Source organism: Solanum verrucosum, unplaced genomic scaffold (genome assembly GCF_900185275.1).
Source record: "Solanum verrucosum unplaced genomic scaffold, falcon-dt-bn FXZP01000094.1, whole genome shotgun sequence".
Lineage (NCBI taxonomy): Eukaryota > Viridiplantae > Streptophyta > Magnoliopsida > Solanales > Solanaceae > Solanum > Solanum verrucosum.
Genome location: NW_026019970.1, coordinates 3,600,761 through 3,621,327, shown reverse-complemented (window position 1 = coordinate 3,621,327; position 20,567 = coordinate 3,600,761). Strand labels below are relative to the sequence as shown.

General features: G+C 30.7%; 1 protein-coding gene across 1 annotated transcript; it reads right to left on the bottom strand.

Moving 5' to 3' along the window:
- Window positions 1-529: 529 nt before the first annotated feature.
- LOC125817170 (pectinesterase/pectinesterase inhibitor PPE8B-like) lies at window positions 530-1,529 on the bottom strand. Its single transcript, XM_049496725.1, has 2 exons — window positions 1,328-1,529; window positions 530-1,203 (listed from the first exon to the last, which is right to left on the bottom strand). Exons 1-2 carry the CDS (start codon window positions 1,527-1,529, stop codon window positions 530-532), a joined length of 876 nt encoding a protein of 291 aa, XP_049352682.1.
- Between the last annotated feature and the right edge of the window lie 19,038 nt (window positions 1,530-20,567).

The following is a 20,567-nucleotide window of genomic DNA, read 5'->3' as shown; positions in this document are numbered from 1 at the left end:
ACTCTGTAATATTAGGTAACAAAGTTCAATAATGACACAATAACTTAAATTAGAAAAAATAATTGTTCCAATATAGAACTTCACATTGCAATACTATAACTTATAGTTTTTAAAAAAATCATACAAACTTAAAATGCTTAAAATGTTGAAAAATACTCCTACATATAAATTGGCTAAGATGTAAAGAATAATATCTAAATTGATACAAACTTATTGAATCATTTTCTAACTAAGCATATGAACCATGATTTGTCTCAGTAAGACAATTTAATCAAGCCTTTGTTTTGAAAAAAATGTTGAAGGACTAAACAATCTCTTTCCTTACTACTTCATTAAATCAATCTAAAATCATAAATACTTTAAATTAGAAAAGATAATTTCAGAAGCTATAAGACATTATGCGTAACAATTAAATACCAACTGGACATTCCATAAATATTTTTGTTGAAAATTTTAAAATCGATTCAAAAATTAATTAAGCAAGGTAGAGAAAAATCATGCAAACAGTTAAGTTAAATACTAATTATATCTACAGGAGATCTAAGTAATGTGGAACTGTGGAGGGAATCCATTTGTCACCGTTTATGAAATTTCTAACGGTGAAATTTGATACGATCCTGGGATCATTAGTAGTTGATGCCCACTTCACACGTCTCCTTATATCTGCACCGACTCCTTTATTCTGGTATTCCAAATAGTATGGCTGAACTCTGGGCCTTCCTTCAAATTCTATCCACCCTCTTGAATTTATCAACATATCTATGTAACTCTGCATAATTATGGTAAGTGAAAAATTTCCCCACGGTCGACCTAAGTACATAGCAACATTGTCCCCCGCATCTGGAGTTTCTAATCGCAACGTGCAATTCTGCAATACGAGTCCTGTTGGTCCATTGTCATTTCTTTGTTGTGCTGTGATGGCGATGTATTGACCTTTCATTGGCTTACGTACTTCAATTAAACAACTTTGAAACACCGCAGTTGCATCATCACAAATGAAGTCGATGGTGCCCAAAATTATACACTCTCTGTAGAACTGATTGCCAGCTTGTGTGTATACGATGTCTTGAAAACCATCAAATTGACACCTATAGAAGGTGGAGGAGTTACCGGATGCCCTTAAAGCTACTGCTTGATAGTTAGCAGGTCCAGCCGTGTTCCGAAAAGTTATGTCTTGAGCCATGAAGCCTACTCCATCCACCCCTTAAAAGGAAACAAACAAACAATAGTCAGATCAATGATATTAATATATATAATACGTAAACTTAGCAAGACTAATAACATACATTTCTATGGTTAGTTTGAGTTATATATCTCATCAACTTACCCACGGTAGCAGTATAGTATGTTCCTATTCCACCACCATAGCTCTTATTTCCCGATATTATTGTTTTGTCCATTCCTTCTCCAATGAAAACAATGTTCGTTTTCCATGAGTCGATTTGGACATATTCTTCGTAGATTCCTTGTTTGATTAGAATATAGTATTGTGCAATACTATTATTCGGACACGCGGATAGAGCAGCCATTATAGTGTTATAGTTTCCCGACGCATCCTTGGCTACTATAACATTTGGAGGATGTGAAACAGATTGACATCCTCCGCATTGTAATATAGATAGTAAAAACATAACGATAGTCAGAAATTTTACGTTACGAAAATTGAATAAACGCAAAAAGGCGAAAACTTGATTTTCTTCGAGTTGACTCATTTTTTAGGAAGAAATGCAAAAAATGATGTAAGAGTTTATGCTTAATTGTGTTGTGCATGCATTCAACCTATCAAGATTGTTATGTATTTATAGATATGAAGGAATTAGAAAAAGTGAGTTGAGATATTGTTTAGTACTACCAAATTGATCCAAATTTGATTATTTGAAACTTTTACACTCATTAGCTTTATTTAGATCAATAAATTTAAATTACTACATAAAGAAAAACAAAATCACAGCAAACTTAAGTGACTAAATGAAGAAAAATACTAACATTGCAATGCTAAGGAGTAACATAACTACCACTCAACTTATTGCATGGGGAAAAAAGGAAGATAAATATGAAAAAGTGGGACCATATGGATATTTTGTTTGTTTTTAGATTATAAAATTTGTATGCTTCTCTTTTATTTTTCACTCAGTACTCACATTAGAATCTAATTAAATTTATATTTATATATTGTAAAGCTCATTTCTAAGGACACTACTTCCAATAGAATTGTTTTCATGGCATACGTTTTCTTAAATGAACTCTTGTGTGAAACATAAGTTAACTTTAAAATAAATTAAATAATAACTAGTTATATCTATATATTTTTTAAGTTTTAAAGTTATATCTAATTAAATTTAATGTGGTAGTATAAATGTGATTGATTATGAACGATAGTAAGAAATTTTGCGTAATGAAAATTGAATAAACGCAAAAAGGCGAAAACTTGATTTTCTTCGAGTTGACTCATTTTTTTGCAAGAAATGCAAAACCGGTCTAGGAGTATATACTTAATTGTGTTGTGCATGCAATCAAGCTATCAAGATTGTTATGTATATATAGATATTTGGAGAAGGAATCAAAGAAGTGAGTTGAGATATTGTTTAGTACTACCAAATTGATCCAAATTTGATTATTTGAAACTTTTAAACTCATTAGCTTTATTTAGATCAATAAATTTAAATTACTATATAAAGAAAAACAAAATCATAGCAAACTTAAGTGACTAAATGAAGAAAATACTAACATTGCAATGTTAAGGGGGAACATAACTACCACTCAACTTATTGCATGGGGAAAAAAGGAAGATAAACATGAAAAGGTGGGATTTTATGGATATTTTGTTTGTTTTTAGATTATAAAAATGTATGCTTCTTTTTTATTTTTACTTGATACTCACATTAGAATCTGATTAAATTTATATTTATACATTGTAAAATTCATTTCTAAGGACACTACTTCCAATAGAATTGTTTTCATGGCATACGTTTTCTTAAATGAACTCTAAAACATAAGATAACTTTAAAATAAATTAAATAATAACTAGTTATATCTATATTTTTTTAAGTTTTAGTGTTATATGTAATTAAATTTAATGTGGTAGTATAAATGAGATTGATTATGATTATATTCAAGTACGGAGCCATCAAGATTTGATTGTTTGCGTTTTTAATATTCATTTTACTTTATTTAGATCAACAACAAATTTAAAATATGTGTTTAATACTCATTTTGCTTTATCTAGATCAACCAATTTAGAATACTATATAAAAGAAAGATAAAATCACAGCAAACATAAGTAACAAAATGAAGAAAAACACTAAAATTGTAATGATAACTAATTAGTGTGTAAAGGAAGATAAACATGAAATGTGGATCATACGATTTTTTTTGTAATTTTGAGATTATAAAGGTATTGGAGTTAAATCATAGTTGAATAACCACTATATATTATAATGTTGGTTCTAGGCATGCGACTCTTTATATTGGATTTCACACTATAACCAACTAATGAATTCGTTCGCGCTTCGCCCGATAATAAAAAACTCGAATAATTTATTAAATATTATTCAAATAGAAAAGGTATTATATATATATGTGTGTGTGAATTTTAGTTGAAAATTAAAAAAAAAAATTATACAGTTTTTCTTCCATAAAAATAATATAAAATAAAATTATTATATTATACATTTATATAAATGTGTAGATGTATAATTTTGTTTCATAGGGAAAAAGTATTAATTTTTTTTACATAGTTCTTAAGAACATTCTTGTAATTTATAACGATTTACAAACAAATAATATAAATATACTATTTTATAAAGTAAAAAAAAGGCAACAGAAGAAGAAGAAACAAAATAAATATACTTTTAAAGAATAGATGAAATATATTGTGTTTGTTAATTATAATTAATATACTTTTAGTGTAAATAAATAATGGTTACAATTAAATAGTGAGTAAAATTTTAATCGTGAAAACTTCTATGTACCTATTTATCCACATACTATATATATTTAACTACATATACATACATCATCTTCTTATTTTGAATTTTATTGATAAATCTAACATTAATTTGTAATTTCTTTAGTATAAAATAAATTAATATTAGTTAATACTTTCTATTATTCATTTGCATCGTTAAATTTGACTTTATTCATTTTGATAATTTATTAAATATTATTTAAATAGAAAAGGTATTATATATATGTGTGTGTGTGTGTGTGTGTGTGAGAGAGAGAGAGAGAGAGAGAATTTTAGTTGAAAATTAAAAAAAATTATACAGTTTTTCTTCCATAAAAATAATATAAAATAAAATTATTATATTATACATTTATATATATGTGTAGATGTATAGTTTTGTTTCATAGGGAAAAAGTATTAATTTTTTTTACATAGTTCTTAAGAACATTCTTGTAATTTATAACGATTTAAAAACAAATAATATAAATTTACTATTTTATAAAGTAAAAAAAAGGCAACAGAAGAAGAAGAAACAAAATAAATATACTTTTAAAGAATAGATGAAATATATTGTGTTTGTTAATTATAATTAATATACTTTTAGTATAAATAAATAATGGTTACAATTAAATAATGAGTAAAATTTTAATCGTGAAAACTTCTACGTACCTATTTATCCACATACAATATATATTTAACTACATATACATACATCATCTTCTTATTTTGAATTTTATTGATAAATTTAACATTAATTTATAATTTCTTTAGAATAAAATAAATTAATATTAGTTAATACTTTCTATTATTCATTTGCATCGTTAAATTTGACTTTATTCATTTTGATATTGTCCGTCCTCCTCTAACCAAATATGAATCGTAATTATGTTCAATGAATTGAATTTTATCGAAAAACAATAAACAATTGTTATGGAGTTATAGAAAATTGATACAACTTGACTTTATGATGATAAAGTAAGTTATACCCTTTCTTTAGAATATCTTAGTGGCAACGATTAAAGGCTGATGCAATGATTTATTTTAATAAGTGTTGTATTAGGTCAAAAGGTCTATGGGAACGATTAAAAGTGTTGCTATAGAATATTTATGGCAATAGTTATTAAACCGTCACATAATCATTTTAGTCGTAGGCCATATTTCTAGAAGTGACTATTGAAAAACTTTCTTCTTCTTTTGCAAGCCAAACAAAAACATGAATACAATACTATAGGGAAAATGAAGGTTAACTTTGGATAGATTCTCATGAAACAAAAAAATATGAATCTATATAGAAAATAATGGAAGAATACCATCAGCTATATTAACTTTCATATTTAATATTTAAAGGTTATGAATATGAAAACTTGAAAATTATGACAGTTATAAATATATGCACATTATATCTAATAAAGAAGATATATTATATAGTGAAAGGTGAAAAGTTGACTAATTGAATATAAAGGATTTATGCTATATTAAAAATAAAAATAAATAGTTAAATAAAGAAAATTGGTCAAAAAAGGAGAATAAATAAATAAATATGAATGGAGACCATAGAGAGGTCCCACATCACCTTGTTTATGTTCCTCCTCTCTCTCTCTCTCTCTCTCTCTCTCTCTCTCTCTATATATATATATATATATATATATATATATATATATTGTTTTTGATACTGTTATCATTTTCTTTTAAATTTAAAATTTCCTCATTGTTCATTATGCATTATAAGCATTGTCCATAGTGAGGTGATTATCAGGTGGAACTTCATTACAAATTTTATATATATATAATAGGCTGCATTTGTAAAAATATGTTGTAAAATTCTACTCAGTACTTCCTCTTCCTGCTCTGTTATCTTGTTTAGTAGTGATTTGTTACTAAATCTATGTAATTTCTCCCAAAATTACTTTTTTTTTTCTAATTTACTTATTCTGTCTTCTAAACTGTCAATCCTTTTTTCTAAAGATATTAATGTTTTTTCTTTTGTACTTATTATCTGGTCTATAACTTTGATGTTAAATATTTTATCGATGCACATAAGACATCCTTCTATATAGCAATTCATACATTTAACTCTTCTGTCTTTATTGGGTTATCCTGTGCAATTAAAGCATTTTTTACTATCTAAACCTTTTCCTTTGGAAAATTGGTGATCGCATTGTATATTGACAAATGTAAACTCCTTGATATTTAAGTCTAATTTTTCATATCCTATTTCGTTTATTAAAGTTTCTTCTTCTGAATCAGATGAATCTTGTTGTCTTCCTTCTAAAGCATCTATACTTATTACTTAATATATACTTTCATTATCTGACATGTATTCATCTACATTTATCAGGGTTTCTTGGAAGTCTTCTATAAGTTGGGCATTTCTTGTTCTACTATTATTTCTACCTGGGCAAGTATTGCTAGATGTTCTTCACTTCCACATGTAAAACAAGATAGTCTATTTTTGTAAATTCTATTATTATTATGTTTTCTTACATGTCTATCTTTATTTAGATAAGGCTTTCTTGCCGTAGATTTCCTTAGATAATATCTTTTCCTTGGTTTGTAGTCTTGGTTATTTTGATATGTCTTTTTGTATTTTCTTTTTGGTGTACTTTGATCATAGCTTTGCGTTGTGTATATATTTTTACAAAAACCTGTCTCGTTTTGTTTTAATTGTTTTTGTATTTGTATATTTGTACATTTTTCTTGCAGTATTTTCATAACATGCTGTAATTTATGTCCAATAAACCAATTAGCATTTGGATTCTGCATTACTCCTTCTCTTTTGCTCCATCTTTCTTCTACTTCTCTTCCTAAGGCTCCAGGGAGTTTGTTAAAAAGCTTTTTTCCCAAGCTTTGGTCAAGCGCATTACCGCTTATAGCGCAATAGTAAAAATAGTCTTTTAAAAAGTTTTTTTATATGGCTCCAATTGTAATACTAAGTTGTTCTAGTTTTATCAGTGCATTCTTTTGTAACACTACTAATCCGCTATTTGGATCTTCTCCTGTTATTAGGCTGTGTATTTTATTAGTAAAATTATACGAGTTTGATCCCATATTTACTAGTTCTTGGAATTCTTGAGGGTAAGCTACTTTGTATGCTTCCCATACTCCTTTGATTGATTCTCCTAAAAAAGTTTCCATGTATCTATACATAGTTTCTACATTTGTTTCACTATAATGATGCATGTAATCTTCTACCACAATTCTTTTCCATACGTCTATTACTGAGTTTCATAATTGAGGGTCACGAGCTGCTATATTTAATATCTTTTCTCTATCTCCTCCGTCTTGAAGTTTGATAGGGGCTTCTATTGACATTCTTATTCCTATTGGTCTAACCATTTCTGGTTCTGTTGCCGGGTCTTGCCTATATACCCTATGTCCTGATAAATTTCCTATAGTAAATTCTACTGGTGTTATGGGGTTGTCTTTTGGAAGGGACTTGAACTAGAAGAAGCGGTTTTCATGAATTCTTTTAGACTGCGTGTTGTCTCATCATCGCTTTCTTCTTGGGTGTCCTCTTTTTGTCTATACCCAGAATTATCTATTCTAAATTTGCATTCTTTAAATGTTTTTCTACTGTAGAGATATCCACTTTCCCTAATTTACAACCTAAACAAAGTTGTTTTATTTTCTTTATGTAATTCTTTAGCCTTTGCTATTGATAAGTCTACTTCGTAGTCTTCTTTATTTATATTTTGAGTATTCATACCTTCCATATTGATGGTTGATTCATTATCTTCTAGATCTTCATCTATTTCTTTTTGATCTGTATATTTATAATCAGTGAATCTGATTGATGTCTCTCCGTTAGTATTAGTGTATGTGAGGTGGTCGTTTGGTCTTAATACTTCTTTTTTACAGAATTTTTCTAAATTCCATTCTCTACCTGCATATTCTTCTGAATTTATTTTTAAAGGGTTCATTAATTTGATTCCTTTATTTCCCATTATACCTACGGCATCGTCTATCTTTATTTTAAACCTTGAACTGCTATTGGTGGCTAATTTTCCTATAAAGCCAACACAAACTAAAAGATTGTTTTCACAGTTCATTTTTTCGTATCCTTTGGTTTGTATGCCAATTTTTATGTATTTTCCAAATTCTTTTGAATTTATCATGAAATCTGGACTACAGTAAAATATTTCACCATTATTACTTATGTCTACTTCCGTTAAACCTATTATTGATCTTTTAGACTCTGACCATCTGCTATCACATAAAGTAATTAGTACTTTAGTACCCAATTTTTTTCTAGTTAAGCCTTTAAGCCCAATCACTACCAATCCCATGTGCATGAGATTCATTCGTCTTTTCTGTATTTCTTGCATAGATTCTTTACTAATTAAATTTATACTCTCACTATCGTTTTCTGATACACTTAACTGTTCTTCTCTATAATGTCTGTATAGATGTGCTGTTGACGAGAAAAAACCTATATTATAGAGAACTTGTGGATTTAATAATTTTAATTTATTTTGTTTGAAATTTCTATGTCTCTATCTACATCTATTAGTTCATCCAACTGATGACTACTACTAGGTCTAGATGAGTTATTCATTATTTGAGCTAACATATTGTTCCCTAGTCTATCTTGAGAGAAACTGGTCCTTTGTCTTTCTTGGGAATTTCTATTCCTGTTTGAAAAAAAAGTCCATGTTTTATCCTTTCTTTTAAGTCTATCTTCTTGAGAGGTTATTTCAGTTCTTTTGAGTTGTTCTATTAAGTCTTGCATATTGTTTTCTTGCTTATCTTTTCTAGTAGGATTTTATTTTCTAATAAACTATCCAATTTTTTATTTATTTCAGTTATTTGGTCTTCTAGGTTTTTATTTAATTCTAATAAAGCAAAAATTATTAGATTATTTTGTTTTACACTTATTGAGTGTGTTTTACCTGGTGGAGTATAATCTGATAAACCTTCAGGGTTAGCTTGAAATTGTGCTGTTTTTCTAAGAACTTCTTTGTAAAAAAGACTGTTCATGAAAGGGTTAAGTCTTTAAGTTTACCTAATTCTTTCTTAATTTCTTCTGTTTCTCTATAAAGGTTTTCTAGTTGACTATTTAATATTTCTAGTGGACTGTTATCAATTATTTTATTTACTACTATGGTCTGTACTTTAGAAATTATATCTAGTTGTTGGTTTTTTAGAAAGTCAAAATTTTGTTCTATTTTCTCTAATGATTTGTTTTGTTTTTGCTGCAGGGTTTCTATGGTCTCTATTAGCTTTAGAAATCTATCATCTTTGGACTGACTATGCTCTTCTAAATTTATTATTAAATCTGTAATAGTATTTAAATGTTGATTATCACTATGTAAGATATGGTCTCCTTCTGTGAAATTACACTTAAGTAATGATCCAAATTTTAGTCTTTGAAATTTCTTTTCTAAAACTACTTCTAAATCTAAATATTCTAATTTCTTAACAATTCCTATTATGCTAAATATAAGGTTCTGTTTTTCCAATCTTGTGTTTCTATTCTAATTTATTTTATGTAATGATAAACTCTAGCTCCTATAGTAGGTATTTGTAAATCTATCTGTCTTATTTCCTGGCGTATAGACAATATTTGTGAAGGTGTCAATAAATCTAAGTACAATCTTAATTGTTCTAAATATAGCTGTTTTTGTTCTATCAGAAAATCGTATATATCTATATAATTCTGTCTTATTCTCAATAGATACCAATGATATTCTTGGTCAATTATTGCAACACCCCTAAATACTAACCAAGAGTCGCATGTCGATTTACCGTTGCTTAATTACTAGAATATGTTTTAGTCTCATTTTGGGAACTTGAAGTGTTGTGATACTTGCCAACTTGCTTAGCATAAATTCTTATCGTAATTTAAGGATTTGTGATGGGGTGTTTAGGTAATATCCTAATTAGAATTATGTATAACTTTAAAAGGAAGGTAACGGATATATATATAGATATATATGTATGCTTTTTGGGCAGCCAACTTTTTGTTTGGGCAGCCCCTTTTGGTGACATCTGTACAGCTGATAAGTATCACCTTTGTAACTATATATTTTCACACCTCCTTCAATTAAATTAATTTCCCTCAAGTCTAAGAACATTAGAACCTTAGCTTAACATATTGTTCTTCAAAATCACAAGAGAAAACGTGGCCCTTTTTGGCTGGAATTCAAGAACACACACTTCTTTTTGGTAAGTGACGAAATCTGTTTCTGAGCTGGGTAGTTTTTGGTATTTTATGCATATCTCTCGATCTAGACCTTAGTTTACAGTGAGTAAATATGATTTGGAAAGATAATTCGTATACCTACAACTCTTATGTTTATGCTAAACTCTGATTCAGCTGTTATGGATTCGAAATATGGGACGCAACATAGGACAAGTTCTGTCCAGATTTTAGAATTTCAAATTCTGTATGAACAGCTGTTAGTGTTTTGACTATATCTTGTTGTACAAAATACCTTTTGCGGTGATTCTTGTTTGTTTGCAACCCTAAGAGATGTATCTACATATTTCATGAAGGTTATAAAGTCTAGTTTTGCTGTTTTCCGTTTCAAATCTAAGTTGCGACATGAGGTACTAGGCTGGCCAGAATCACTGTTTTGGAGCATTGTTGTGTTTGTGCAGGCTAATTTTACTTGTGATGATAATACCGTTTTACATCAATATTATTGAGGTGCTAGGGATTAAATAAGTTGTTTAATTGTATTTTAAAGGTTGTATATAGTCGTGAACAAGTTGAGGACCTTGATACATTGGTTGGACTATTTCTTTGCTAAGGCACTGAGGTTTGTGTATAAACCTGTACTTGCACTCTCTTAACCTCTAGTATATTTGAAATTGTATCTTGGTACCTTGGTTACCTCTTGTCACTTTGCATTGTTGTGTTGGTATCCTTTGAGACGTTAAAGATGCTTGTGTAACTCGCCCATTTGTACAGATTGTTTGATCACTTAGCACTCTTGTTGGGACCTTGTCCTTCTTGTGGCTGTGACTTTGTCACTCTTGGCATGCCTCTTGATTTGGATCATTTGCCATCTTGACTTTGGATTTTTAGTTCGTCTTAAGTATGGATGTTGTCCATTTTAAGTACGAATTAGAAAGCCATTCTTAATATAGTTCTTGGTTCTCTTGATTATTGGGCTTTGACCCTTCTTGATATAGGGCGTCGACCCTTCTTGATACTTGTTTGTGCTTGGTGTGAAGACATGATGTACATATTGGGTGAGCCTTGTTGTTGAATCTCTTGGAAACTGATGTTATGAACGTTCTTGACATTTGGGTCTTTAAATATTGAACTTGATACTCTTTATATATTGTTTACTTGATTTATTAATTATGTTCAATTATGTTGCCCATGACTTGAGAAAGTTTGTTTTGTGAATCGGATGGCTCCGAAACTATAGTTTTGCACCACTAAGCTATATGCTTAGCGATAGTTGTTTCTATCGTAGGGGAATGATAGAGTGGATGCATGAAGCGGGCCATTGGAGATGGAATTTTTGAGAGCCTTAAGGAAGATCATATTTGCATTTAGGCATATATATTTGTATAAACCTTGGGACTTGTACATGATCTTTGTGTTGTATATTCACATAAAATTTCGATGACTAATGTGATCATGTCACCATGGGTTGTAAATTAAGTATGGCTATATGTTTTGTTTTTTTGGGGTGTGTAAGCCCAAGTATTGCAATATACTAAATTTACTATTTGTTTTGAATATTTTTGTGAAGCATGACGGGCTGATTTCGGTACTCCGAAATGGGTAATATTCGTGTTATTTCATCCTTAAGTGTGAAGATAATATATGCATGAAAATCCCATCGGTTAATTGCTTAAAAGCGATTTTGGGGAGGGTTTTTCCGTCATAAGTTGAAACTCCATGCCATATCAATTTTGACATCACATAAATGTTTAAATGGACAAGATGCACATCCTTATCTATTTTTTTTTCCTTTATGAACCTAATCCCTCTATTAAACTAAAATCAATATGGCCATAGTAAATCTCTTTTAAATGTCCCAAGTATTTAAGTAGTTTTCTTGATTAGGTGGTAGTATCATTTTCGGAAGGGTCATTACAATTATAATCTGTCTTTCGTATGGCCTAAAGTTTTTCTTATATATTCTAGATTGCATATATATTATTATTTGTATGTAGGGTGAGTGCTATGTTGCTTATCCTAAAGGTAATATTAATTTACTAATATAGTTCATTTGGACTCCTATGCGTCTATTTGCGTATTGGACATTATTGTCTAAGTTATGTAGTTCCTACTTTAATGCACTTAATAACTCTGGGTTGACCAAGGTTGGTCGATTTGATAAATATAGACCCCCATGATTACAAAGTTTGTCTGTTAAGTCTCTTGTTTCTAATATTTCTAGATATAGGCTTAGTGCCTCTTTTATTTTTAGCCACTCAGATTTAGTCTGTAATTCTCTATATAAGTACCAATAATTTAACCTTAATTGGTTGGCAAAAGGGTGTTTTTTCATATATTATAAAAATACTATATCAATTAACTAATTTGTGATCTTTAAACAATTTGTACCCAAAACCTTCTCGCTCTGATACCAGTAAAAATACATTTAAATATAGTAAAAATATGTCAAAATTTATATCTAATAATCAGGTTGTGATGTTTAAATAGGCTGCATTTGTAAAAATATGTTGTAAAATCCTACTCAATACTCCCTCTTCCTGCTCCGTTATCTTGTTTAGTAGTGATTTGTTACTAAATCTATGTAATTTCTCCCAAAATTACTTTTTTTTACTCTGTTCATCTCTTTTCCTTAACCCATGTTCTTAGCACTTGCATCTTTAACCACACCCTGAGATATACAGTCCTTTCGATTTTCTAACAATGGCGGACTTTCAACCTCTCTAGGTATTTATATGTTAATCCATCGAGGTTACTAAGAAGATAAGGAACTAACCATTTACTAAGAGTAATTTAAACATTATATGAACATCATAGTAATATAAACATTATATTAAACATTCATAATAATAGTACATAATAATTTCTACATAATATAGGGAGAAACTTACAAAGATCTAGAAAACTGATAACTACTCACATGATAATGGCCGAAATGAGGTTTCCCTTTCGGGAGTCCCTGGGTGACCTTGCAGCTACTTGAAAATTAAAAACACTCATACACTTTGTACACAAACACTCACTCTTTTTTCTTTTTTTTGAAAGGGAAGGGGAATATGTAAAACTACTAACTCTTACAAGAACTGAATCAGTCTTTTCTTTGCTCAATGCTCTGATTACACTTTTCTCTATCTGTCCTTTAACATATGGCCTTCTATTTATAGCTGAGGCTCCGGATTTCAAGTTTGGATTTCAAATTTCGATTAAACTTTCTTCACCTGCCAGGTGCTCTTTGGGCCCCATCGTCACATGGCTTGTGAAACTTTTTTCAAAATTTAATGGTCCTTCTTTGTCTTCTTTATTAGTAGTGGAGTCCGGATAGGTAGTGGAGTCTTCTTTTCAATAATAGTGAATAGGTAGTGGAGTCTTCTTTATAATAATGGTTTGTGATGTCAGTGCTTGCATATTGTTTTTTGTCTTCTTGTGTTGACATCATTGCTTACGTATTTCTTTAGGTGTCCAGGTTGTGTATTGCTACGGAATCGAAACTCATTCCTGAATCATTGTCTTCATTTGGGTCGTAGTGACGAGTAAATTGGTCTATTGATAAATTGTTTTCATCACTTCTACTTTCTGTGTCTTCTAGGTCGGAACCTGCTTGATCATCTGGCTCCGGGGTTTCTCGTATAATTCTTTCATGTATAACCTCCTTAGTCTTTTCCGTAAGTAACTTGTAAAGGGAACTTTTTATTATTTTTTCTATCCTTTTATTTTTTTTTTCTCTTTTGTAAGAATCCCTTTGTCTTCTTACTTGTTTCTGCGATCGTATTAAAACTTGCTGGAAAAATTCTTACACTTTTTGGCAAAGTGTCAGCCATCAACAGATTTGATGAGTCTTTACCTACTACCGTTTGAACGGGACTAGTTATACCTTTAGCCGATACAATAGCTCTTTCTACATTCATTGGGGAATGTACACCTGTCTTATCCATTTTGAAATGAGATGGAGAACTCTTTGGTCCTTCTGAGTTGTCTTGAATTTGTAATGGCGTAGTTTGATTAGTATTTCCAAGTAAAAACTTTATTCTTTCTTGTAATGAATGGATATGTTGGGTCAATTTTCCTTTCTCAATCTCTAGTTTCTCAACTGTCTGGTTTAGTCTTTTGAATCCTTCAGTCATTGAAGAACAATGATCGCAAAAGATTATTTTGTCAGTGTCTTTTTGGATATTATATTGCAGGAAAGGTCTTGTCGTTTGTCTTAAAGCTGGGCTTATGAAATAATTTGCCCCAAGAGTTCCTCTAACATAGTCTAATGCTTCATTGAAATCATTGAATCCTTTGAAAATTGGGGTAGGAAAGTCTTTGATTGAGTCAACAACTTCTATCCATGTCTGGAAAACTCCTGGCAATCTCCCTTGGACTACTACATAGAATCTGAATTTTTTGTCTTCATTTTTGTCTGTAAAGTAATGGGTTAAAGAGTTTACCACTGAAATGAAATAGCTATTGTCTCTAGGAATTTTGTTGTATGCTATCCACAGATTGTCTATTAGGCATCTTTGAGGTTTATCTATCTTCGTTTTTGGTTTTACCGTGAAACTTAGATTAGATGGAGGATAGAAAATTAAATTTTGTTTTCCAAAATATAGTCTCTCCATGCTTGTAGTATTTAGTCTTGCTTTCTCTAATCTTGTATGTGGTTGGAATAAAGTATTTCTTAATAGAGTCTGCAGATATAAGTCTTTGTCTTTCTGTCCACTGTTACTTGAACTCGAATTGGAGGCCTTGTCTTTATTTTTGCCTGTACTCATTCTGAAAACAAACCATTAGTTTTCATTAAGTCTACTTAGCTGATCTGCTAAGGAATTATCTTTTCCTTTTATATGTTCTAAAGATATATTGTATATTGACGTGGCGTCTAAAAAATTTAGCCATCTTTTTTTGCTACTATTTTTTCTTTCTATTTTCTGGTGGAATTTTACAATAGCCTCACAGTCAGTTCTTACCAAAATTTCTTTTTTATTAATAATATATAATTTAAAACTATTTAATCCATATATGACTGCTAGAATTTCTGCGTCTATGCTACTCATATTTCCTTTTTCTTTGTATTTTTCACTGTGATAAGCGCAAATTTTTTCATCTTTCTTCTCTCCATATTTATTGTTCTTTGTTTTTAACATTGCTCCCCATCCTTCTAGACTTCCGTCTGTTTCCACTATTGGGTAGTCGGTTTCTAGTGGGAGGGCTAAATCTGATATATTTTTAACCATTTGTTTGAGCCTTTGTACTAATTTTATGTCTTCCATATTGAATGTCTTTTGCCCGTGAATACCTGTTTTAGAGTATAAGGGTCCTGCTACTTTCCCTAGGTCTTTTATAAAACTTCGCGCATAATTTAATATTCCTAGAAATTTTTGTAAGTCTTTAGTGTTATCTAATTTATCTGGCATATCGAGAACCTTTTTTGCTATATGGGGTTGTAATTTTATCTTTCCATTTCCAATTTCTACCCCTAAGAATTTTATAAGAGTCTTACATAACTCCATCTTCTTTTTGCTAATTATGATTCCATTGTCTACAAATAATTTAAACACCGTTTGTAAATGTCCTAGATGTTCATTAGTATTGTTACTAAATACTAGGATATCGTCTAGATAAACTAAAATAAAGTTTTTATAGTCTCTAAATATATTATCCATCTTTCTCTGAAAAATCGGAGGTGCTGTTTTTAAACCGAAGGGCATTAAATAGAATTTACAAAAATAGACTATCTTGTTTTACATGTGGAAGTGAAGAACATCTAGCTAATACTTGCTCAGGTAGAAATAATAGTAGAACAAGAAATGTCCAACTTATAGAAGACTTCCAAGAAATCCTGATAAATGTAGATGAATACATATCATCCACATTATATATATATTGTTTTTGATACTGTTATCATTTTCTTTTAAATTTAAAATTTCCTCATTGTTCATTATGCATTATAAGCATCGTCCATAGTGAGGTGATTATCAGGTGGAACTTCTGTTCTTAGAGGTTAACAAAAACTTAAAACTTAAAAATGATTTCTTTCAAGATTTAACTCTCTCTTTGTTTTTTTCCAGTCATCCACATCATATTAAATTTAATATGAACTCATCATATTTAAATATTATGCATATTGATCTTTTAAAATTTGGTGCATTAATTCATTAAAAAAATGTCAATTTTAACATTGTGTAGTTCGATTTTAAATTTCTCTGGTGCATCCTTTTTTTAAAAATATTTATAGTTTGGCATCCTTCATAACACCTCTATCATTTCTTCATGGATTCTTAGTTTTCTTTAAAGGGAAAATTATGGAACAAAAAAATTGCAAACATATTTATGGAACATAGCTATAGTTTAAGATAGAAAAGTTAAATTTTTACGCGCTGTTGATGTACAAAATTTTCTACACCTTAGATTACTTTTAATGAGATTTAATCATATATAGTAACTTACCTTAACAATATAACTATCATTATTATTATTTTTAAAATCAACAATTTACTTAAAAAAAAGAAGAACATCAATGAGGTAGTCGAATCATACTTGGATTCTAACCAAATATTTTCATAACCAAATAATTTTCTTTCCAGAGTTAATTACAATTATTATGTTCATCATAGGTTTATACAGCGCTCAAGTAATTCTTTATAGCATCAAACATTGTGAGCCTGGTAAGAAATAATTTTGAAACTTGACAAGCATCTTCTACTTAGTGAAAAATTATCGATTCTTATAAATCATTTTCCCGCTTATTAACTTGCTAGTTTTTTATTGATTAGTGTAAATATATTCTGATTTATTTATAATTGTTATGAAGGAATTACTTATCTTATTTTTGTGATTACTCTGTAGATTGTTACAAAAGCAGTCTTTTGAGTTTGCTTATTGATAGGTTGGCAGTCCATGGAACATGTTTTTCCACCATCCCCGAATGGTTCTTATCGACTTAAGTAGTCGTGCACAAATCTCAAAAGACACTGTAAAGCATCAATGTTTTGCTGAGTTGGTATGTAGACTTAGGGGTGGACCGACGTGGGTTTTAGGGGGTTCACAGTAAAAAAAAAACATTATATATACAACATAAATTTGACAAAGTGCTTTCTTCATCAAATGATCATGTTTTATCGTTGGATGACAATGATATTCTACTAAATTTTTCGAAACTTGTGCACACATATTTGGGCAGCCTGTCCAATGTATCCTTACTGGCCTCGTCAGTGGTACACAGATACTTTCCTTTGAACCTCTTCGGTTTTCTTCAAGGAAAGAGCTTTTGTCTCAATTATGGCTCATCCACAAAATTTATTACCAGTTCAAGCGACTAAACCTTTCATGAGAAAATGTGGTCAGATGAAAATTTGCTCAAAAAAGGCTCTTTGATTTGTACTTTAACCTTTGAGTTTTCAATGTTGGGAATAATAATGTTTTGTTTCACAGTCAATCGGAGCTCTCCTGAATCATACTCATCAGCTAAACGAAATGGAAGATGCTTCGAAAAGAAAGAGGAGACACTTTATGCTTTCAAATGTATTCAAATTTGTGCTATTGTATGAAATGATTTTTTTATAAATATGAAAGCCTTGCTTGATTTGTTAGAATCATGTATATAATGTAATAAAAGTTCAGAGCATTGTACTTGGTACTATTTATCAATAAAAAAAATATTGGATTCATTTATGATCTTAGACATATATCTCTTGCTTTGCTATTTACGAATTCCTTGCAGGATTAAAGAAACAGGTAACACCCCAATTTTTTCTAAGCTAAGACCCGAATCATTCTATAACACCTCGCAACTCTACTCTTAAAATTTGAATCATTTGTGTACACCTCGAATTTCGAGAAAGGCTATAGTGAGTTAACGGGCAAGTCCACAAGCCTAAAACAGGTTAAAGACCCTTTACAATACCTTAAACGGTCAATTTAGAATACCATTATCCGTTTAGGGACAGTGGTTGACCGTTTAAGGCTACCTGAATTTGGCCTCACTTGTGCGGACCCCTAGACGGTCCGTTTACAAGTGTATGAGCCATATAGGGAGGGAAGTCCAGCTCTGAAAGGCTGCCAGACTTGGGGTCCTCTGCACGGTTCCCTATACGGCCAGTGAGGCCTTGTACGGACCATCCAACCTTCCATATAGGTGACTCCGTCAGCTTTTAAGTTAAGTTCAATTCTTTAAATGTGGAAATGATTTTGGATATGAATTGAAGTCACTATAATCTTCTACCACAAAGTTGAGTTGAAAGCTTTCCTATCGATTGAGTTTCAATATGAGATTTTACTTGGGTCAAATTCAAATGACCATATCTCTCAGCACAAAAAGAATTAGGTGCCACATGACCTATCAAATTAAAGGTCTTTGAGTCCTCTTCCAACAGGCGCAATGGCTTTTGGTTTTGAATCCGGCTAAGGTGTGAGCAAGGGTATCTTCTTTGGGGTCTATCACCCACCAAGTTTGCCTCATTTTGAGTTTGAAGTAAAAAGGTATGCCTATTTTAGTAAGACCCTGTCAGACAGGCAAAAGTTCACGGACGGCTATACGACTCATGAAGTGGTTTAGGGACTGTGGAGCCTTAAGCGGTCCGTGAAGTCTTCCTTGAAGAGCACTCCATCAATTTTTTAAGTTGGGGTCGCTTTGGCCTTTTCTCTATGTGTGTGGTGCTTAAAATACATTGTTTTAACCCCTATTCTAAGCCTAAAACACGAAGTTTTACACATAGTTAGGGCTTAGAAAGTGTTAATCAGTTCTTTTACGTTCATTAACACTTCAAGCCATTAGATAAAGGTTCTAAGAGGAGAAAAGGTAGGGTTTCAAGTGTTCTTCGAGTTTCATGGACTTCGACCAGAACTTCGTTCTTCCAGGTATGTAAGGCAATCATAGTGTTGTAGTAGTTTATCCTCATGCCCTTCATCTACTTTCAAATCAATAAAAGAGTAATCTAGGGTTCTATCCTTAGATTTGAGTATTCTTGAGATGAGTTGATATTGAGTTCTGAGTTCTTGAGTTTTTGATTATTGAATTCCTATTTCTAATCATTGAATTATTGTACATTTGTATTGTGATTATTGATTTGATTGTTCATGTCTATTTTTCAGCATGAACCCTATTTTAAGTATTCATTGAGTTCTTATTGGGCATATTTTAAACAAAACAAAATTGTTTAAACTGAGTTTTTTGAAAGTAAAAAAGAGTTTGACTTTTTTAAGCATAAGTATAAGGGAACTAAGTATTTCTCAAATGTTTCACTTTTACATGAAGAAAGAGAATACTTTTTTTTAGAAAAGTTAATAGAGTTTTCAGAAAGATTGAGTACAGAGCAGTTACCTCTGAAAGAGGCCCCTTTTGAGTAGTTATCTCAACCCAGAATATATTTTTACATTGAGCAAAGAGAAACCTTGTTTTCTAAATGAATAATGAGCTTTAGAAATATTTCAGATCAGTTACCTCTTTTAAGAGGATAGTTTGAGCAATGAGCAAGAGTATATATTATTGGGAGTAGTATTGAGCATTGATATGAGGGAGAGTTCAGACAACTCACAGCCCCCCATAAACCATGTCTTGCTAACATGGGTACATGATCATACTTTTTAGATGAATCCTTAGTGCCTCCAGGCAGAGCTTAGTGGATCCACTTAGTTGAGAGTTTCTATATTCCAGCACGATATAGGATAAGACGTTGTAGCATCACATAACTTATAGTGATGGTTGTCGGTTAGAGAATCTCCCAATAAAGCTAAAGTGTATTTTTATATATCACTTATTATGTTGAGTTTCAGAGATGAGTAAGTATTTTTGTAAATTTTAAATGATTTCATTTATTTAATTCTTTACATTCAATTGAGTTTATGTTATATCTAATGAAGTCCTTTCATTCAGTTATTTCACTTCGGCTATATTACATACTCGTACATTCAAATGTACTGATGTCATGTGACCATCCTTTTATGATGAAGATACAGGTGTTCATGATCATCAACATGCACTTCGGTGAGATCATTCTACACTTCAGTTAGCTTTTGGTGAGTCTCCTTGTATTCCGGAGGACTTCACAGTTACTTTCTAGTTAGTAGTTTTGAGATGTCATGAGTCTTGTCCTGACATCCTTCCTTAATAGTAGAGGTTTCATAGATAAACATAGTCGAGGTATCTCTCAACATTTACTTTCTTTTAAGTTGTTTACAAATTATAATTATTGCTATTGAGTATTTTCCAGACTTTATAAGTTGAGCATTTGAGTTTAATGGATTTCATTATGTTTCAAGTCTATTATTGTTTGATTTAGTTTTCCACCTGTTGTCAGGTAGGATGAGGGTTCGCTTGGAGACCAACAATGGTTCTCGAATGTTGGCCATATCCAGAATTCAGGCTCGGGTCGTGACAAAACATGCGGAAGCCAGTGGGAGCTGAGCAAATCATCTATTTAGGAAACAAGATGCAGCTGCATGTGGAAGCTAATTGGGACATGCAACTTAATTCTCAATAGTGATTTTATTTTAGAGTTAGAA